The 6000-nt window shown below is 43.7% G+C and overlaps 1 protein-coding gene across 1 annotated transcript in view; it reads left to right on the top strand.

The window, feature by feature from the left end:
* The first annotated feature begins 346 nt into the window (after positions 1-346).
* The window catches only part of ARHGEF4 (Rho guanine nucleotide exchange factor 4), a 139429-nt gene continuing 133775 nt past the window's right edge, over positions 347-6000 (top strand). The window contains exon 1 of the mRNA XM_054639051.2: positions 347-5555. Within this exon, the coding sequence (XP_054495026.2) occupies positions 1158-5555 (4398 nt within the window). The 5' untranslated portion in view covers positions 347-1157. The remainder of the gene's footprint in view (positions 5556-6000) is intronic.

Genomic DNA, 6000 nt, shown 5'->3' with positions numbered 1-6000 from the left:
AGGGATGATTTCCATTTGATGTAATTGAATGTGAAAAGTGTTTTGGTAATGGGCTATGAAAGATATGTCCAAAAGTAAAATTTTGGCCTCTGCAAAATTACATGTGAAAATGAAAAAGGGGTTAATTAAGAAACACTAAGAAAAAAAAAAGAAGCAAGAAACAGAAAGACCTCAGGACCATCAAGAAGTAAGACACAGAGTATAACTTGCAAAGACATCAGTATGTATTGAATTAATTGTGTTCTGAAGTCCCTTTTCTAATAATAGTTCATGTCACCCTGCTGCTGTGGGACATCATTGCTAAATCATTCTTTTTTCTTTATTCACAGACCCCACAGCCAGTTGAAAACTACATCAGTGAAGGAGAGTTTGAAGACGATCTGAGTTCTTCTACCCCGAGCACAACGGAGCTGGAGGTCCGTGGATCCAGCCAAGAAACAGATGAAGATTATTTTGAAACTGTGTCACATCAGAGTGGATCTTTGTCAGATGTAAAAACTGAGCCTTATGAGAGTGCATCAGACACAGAATCCCTTTCCAGTGACATAACTGGGAATGCTTGCTCGGATTCAAACTGCCTGTTTACTGAAAAACCCCTCCTGTGCTGTAATCTTCCCAAAGAAAAGGCAGAAACCTTCCAGGAACAGAAGAGCTCCAGGCAACCAGAGTTCGCCCAGCCTGTACAGTTAGAATTGTCCTCCAAAAGAAAAGAAGCACCCAGCAAAACTGAATTTTGCATCCAGTTTGCAGAGTTAGAAGGTGAAGAATTAGGTGATGAAGAGCTAACATTATCCAGTGATATTTCCACCACAGAGAGCCAAGTCTATGAAGAGAGCATTTTATCACAGGCAAAGAGAGAGTCTGTAACAGCACTGCAGAGTAAGGCAGAGTTAGAAAGCAGGGAAGTGCAGTCCTCTACCAACTCAGTACTTACAAAAAATGACATTGCAAGACTGAAGGAACACCCTGCAGTATTTAGCATTGCTTGTTTCAAAGCAAACTCAGAAAGTTGTTTGATTTTTCCTGAGGTACAGCAGTTTTCCTTCCGGTCAGATGCAGTACCAAGCTGCAGTTTGCCTAATCTTCATTTTGAAACAAATGGGCCTAACTGTAAAAGTGACACTGAGACACCTGACTGTAAGTGTGAATTAGAGTCTATGTCCAGTATAAAATGCAGCAGGAGGAATTCAGCTGACAGTGAGGACACTACAGGTAAAAGGATAAAATATGGAAGTACAGAAACCATGTTGACATCAGATTCACTCTCCTACCAGAGTTGCTTCAACCCAAAATCCTGGCTACCACAAAAAAGTTCAGAGATTACAGAAAGTAAAACATGGCACAGTGTACCTGAAAATATCAGTGCTCAAAGGGAGACAGAATGTGTGGTGAGCTGTATTCACCCAACAGACAAATTTAGATGGTCGTGTTCCAGAATACATCTTCAAGAGCTGGATTTTGAATACACTTGGAAAAACTTAGGAAGGGTAACTGTAAGCCCTGAAAAGGCTATAGAAATAGAGGGCCAATTTGGGATGAAAAGATCTCTTCTTGATACTGACACAGACTCAAAGGTGTGTCAGGTTTCTCAACCAGCAGCCTCTCCCCAGTGCATCGATTATTATTTGCACTCTAAATCAGAGACGTGTGGCCTTAGCCCAGAGCCAGCTGGTACTTGTGCTGACAGCTTAACATGGAGTGATGCTTGTGAGGACAATCCAAACCAAGAGGAGACATCCTCTTCCCTGGATTGTGATCCAGGGATCATAGATACTGAGGAACTTACACAAAACAATGAGTACACAGCTGAACAAGATCTGGAAGAGAGCAGATTGCCATGTGATATTGATACTGAACTTACACAAAACAATGAGTGCACAGCTGAACGAGATCTGGAAGAGAGCAGATTGCCATGTGATATTGATACTGAACTTACACAAAACAATGAGTGCACAGCTGAAAGAGATCTGGAAGAGAGCAGATTGCCATGTGATATTGATACTGAACTTACACAAAACAATGAGTGCACAGCTGAACAAGATCTGGAAGAGAGCAGATTCCCATGTGATATTGATATTGAACTTACACAAAACAATGAGTGCACAGCTGAAAGAGATCTGGAAGAGAGCAGATTCCCATGTGATATTGATATTGAACTTACACAAAACAATGAGTGCACAGCTGAAAGAGATCTGGAAGAGAGCAGATTGCCATGTGATATTGATACTGAACTTACACAAAACAATGAGTGCACAGCTGAAAGAGATCTGGAAGAGAGCAGATTGCCATGTGATATTGATACTGAACTTACACAAAACAATGAGTGCACAGCTGAACAAGATCTGGAAGAGAGCAGATTCCCATGTGATATTGATATTGAACTTACACAAAACAATGAGTGCACAGCTGAAAGAGATCTGGAAGAGAGCAGATTCCCATGTGATATTGATACTGAACTTACACAAAACAATGAGTGCACAGCTGAACAAGATCTGGAAGAGAGCAGATTCCCATGTGATATTGATGTTGAATCAGTCACTGGTGACACTGAGTGCCCTGCAGCTTCTCCTGCAGGTGTTTCTGCTGGGGTGGAAAGCAGAGACTGGGACTGTTCTGTAAACTGTGTTTCCAGTAGTGAAATACAGCACACACATTTGAAGGAGAATGGCCTTGAATCTGAGCTGTCAGATACAGAGATTGTGGCAGGAGAAAGATGGGCAGATGATTCTGATTCTTCTGATCTTGGCTTTGATTGGAAAGTCCTGGAAGCTGCAACACGACCAGATGGCAGTGACAGAGGGGCAGAGCATGGAGAGTCAGTGCAGCAAAATACAAGTTGCAAAACTGGTGCCTTGAGGAGCCACTCAGAGCTAGGAACACATGAACATCCTACTCATAAAGGAAAGGATGAAGAGAGTGTCTTGGCTGTTGAAAGGACTCTCAGATCAGATGATATAAGGCAGGGAAGGGATTTAATGACTACTCCAGAATTAAAGCCTGCCCTAATTATAGTCTCTGTGGAAGAGAAAGGATTACAGTCCCAAACACTGAATGATAACCTTCCTACTGAAGTGGGAGCTGAAACATTGGGAAATGTAGTGAGCAAGGATTTGATGTCCCCTTATACTGTCAGTAAAGCTCATGGTGAGCCAGCGAGAGTTCTGAGTGAATGCTGTAACTGTGAAGAACTAATTCTGGCCACCCACCCCATTCCTGGCAGTGCAGAGGTACTTTCTGGTAGGGATACAACTGAAGTAAAACCAGAAATTTCAGAAGAGAAAAGAGAGAAAACAGAAGTAGTTTCATCCTTAGGGCTCACCTGTAGTAATTCTGCAGTAGCAAGTGCAGAATTGGAATTCAGGGATGATGCTGTAGCACTAGGCAGTGATACACTTCCTGAAGAAATTCAGACAGATCCATTTGAAAAAACACTTGTAAAATCCCCCAGTGGAAGCAGTGTGGAGCTCTCTGAGGATGAGCACTGCAGAGCAAGGCCACTGGTGACTGGAGCAGTGCCACTGGAAACCAGCAGCAGTGTAAGCAGTGTGTGCCAGGAAGGTGGTGCTGGTGTCAGCCCTGAAGGGCCCAGCACTGTAAAATCACAGGGTAGAGGTGGTGTGATGGCCTTTGAGGAAGAGCCCTGCAGAACAGAGAAGGGTTCTGAATTTGGGAGAGAACAGTTAGGAAGGTCAGGCTTTAGAAACCTTGGAAGAAGCAATGACCAGGTGTCTAAGGAAGAGGAATTCAAAGCACATGGAAGCACAGAGGAAGGTTTGACTATTACCAGGGCAGTGACAGTGGAAACGAGCAGCAGTGTAAGCAGTTTGTGGCAGGGAGATGGTGCTGGTGTCAGCCTTCATTGGCCCAGCATGGTCTCTGAACAAGCAGTAGGCAGGAGAGCAAAGGAAAGCTCAAAGGGCTTTTTTTTTAAGGGCTCAAAGGAAGAAACAGGTGTTTGTGAAGAACCCTCTCCTAGAGAAGGAAAGGAGACCTCTCCTGCAGAAGACATCTCTAGCCCCAGCAAAGACAGTGCACTCAGTCTGGATGTGTCTGATGTCTTTGATGAGTCTCTGAACAGGGAGACCCACAGCACTTTCATGCTGGGCCTGGACAATGTGAGCACCTGCAGCACTAACAGCGAGGAACTGGATGAGAACTCATCCCACATCCTGGGGAGTAACAGCAGTCTTCATAAAGCTGTACAAAAGCCAACAAAGAATGAGTATAGTGGGAAATCTTCCAGGTTTTTAGTATTCCCAAAAATGACATCTTTCAGGAAAACTAAGCCTGTCTCATGGGAAAATCAGGGAAGCAGCAGTATCTTTGGCAGCAAGGTAAAGATGGAAGAACTGGATGTTGGGAAAGATGATGACGACACTGCAAGTTTACTGTCTTTCAAAAGTTGTTCATCTGGTTTAGTCTTCCACAGGAAGGAAAGCTACACCTCTGAGTACTCTGATGATGATGATTTATTTTATGAGAGACCTGCAGGATTTTTCAGGTTGAGCCTGAGGAAGGCCTCTGGCTCTGGTCGGATACTGATGGAAGATGCAGATCGACAAGTTTCAGGTTCATCTGAAAACAATGACAGTGAACCTGTGGAGCATTCAGGGATTAGAAAATTATTCCCTGAAAATGAACACAAAAGAAACAAAACCCCTGAGGGTAAGAAGTTCAGGACAAGGTTGGCCTTGGCCCACAAATCCCTCTCAAGCTTATTTGAGTCCAAATGTCCAGAAAAGGAAAACACTGAGCAAAGCTCAAAAGCGTCAGTGAAAAATGAAAAGGAGAAAGTCAAACTTCGCCAGAGTGCCTGGAAAGCTTTTCTAAAGAGCAAGGAGGCAGATGGACTAAAAAGGCCTGTCCTAGTAAGTTTGTCATCCACACAGGAGGGTCTCAATGCAACCAGTGGCCATGTGTTAACACCACTAGAGCAACAGTATAGTTCCAACAGACACACTTTTTTAAAAACAGAAACAGATAATGGCTCTTCAACAGACTCCAACTACTTTGACAGCTCTGTGGAGCCTCTTGATGTCTCTTTACCTGCACGTATGTGGAGAAGACGAATCCAGTCCCATGACTTGGGTATCAGATACTCACAGAGTTCAGACTGTGATGAACAGCAGGAGGTTCTGAGCAACAGTTTAAATACTTCTCTAGAGGAATACTGGATTAAAACTCCATTTAGCCCCCCTGACTTCCAGCTGGCATTTAGTCAGTCAAGTCCATCATGTCCCCAGCTCTCCAATTCTGATGGTAAAGACATGCCTTGTAGGCCCATGAGTCCCAAACCTCAGAGCTCACGATCCACTTCTCAGCACAAGAACCTTCGCTACCCCGGGCGCGTTTGCGCCGCTTCTATGATCTCTCTTGGGAACAGCTCTGAAGTGGAAAGCAGTCTGGAGGCTCCTGAGAGGCCAAAGACACTGAAACCCAGAGGGAGTCTCTTACACTCGCTGGACGACTTCCAGAGGGATGACAGTGGCATAAGCAGTCAATCCCAGATCAGCTTAAATACAGCTTCTTCCATTACTGACATGCTCCGAGACGAGGTGAGCTGTTGTCAGGGAATGACCAGGGAGTGGTTGGGTTTGCTCTACTATGGTTTAGGAATTCAGTGAAACTCTTCAATGGCTCAATGGCTCATTGGTTAGATGAGTGCAAAAATATTCCTCTTGGTTTAAGACAGGTAGCACTCATTCTTTCTGTTTCTGTTCAAGACTGTATGAATTGATGTGCTCTTAAAGGGAGGATTTGCTACAAAAACCCAAAGGAATGGAGCAATCACAACACCATTAAAGATTGTACAGACATCACCCTGTGTTATCTCAGTTTTAAGCTGGGTTTTACCCCTCTTAAGGCAGAATTCAGCCTTGTAACTGGTGTATAGTAAGTAAGTTTCTCATTGTGAAAGGCAACAAAGATATCAAGTCCTATGGCTAGCAGTCACTTTTTAAGAAGTAAAATCACTTTAGACAATGAGTAGCTGTCTTTAGA

The sequence above is a fragment of the Agelaius phoeniceus genome, chromosome 10 (assembly GCF_051311805.1).
Source record: "Agelaius phoeniceus isolate bAgePho1 chromosome 10, bAgePho1.hap1, whole genome shotgun sequence".
NCBI classification, from domain to species: domain Eukaryota; kingdom Metazoa; phylum Chordata; class Aves; order Passeriformes; family Icteridae; genus Agelaius; species Agelaius phoeniceus.
The sequence above is the reverse complement of the archived record's forward strand: the minus strand, read 5'-3'. Positions and strand labels throughout refer to the sequence as shown.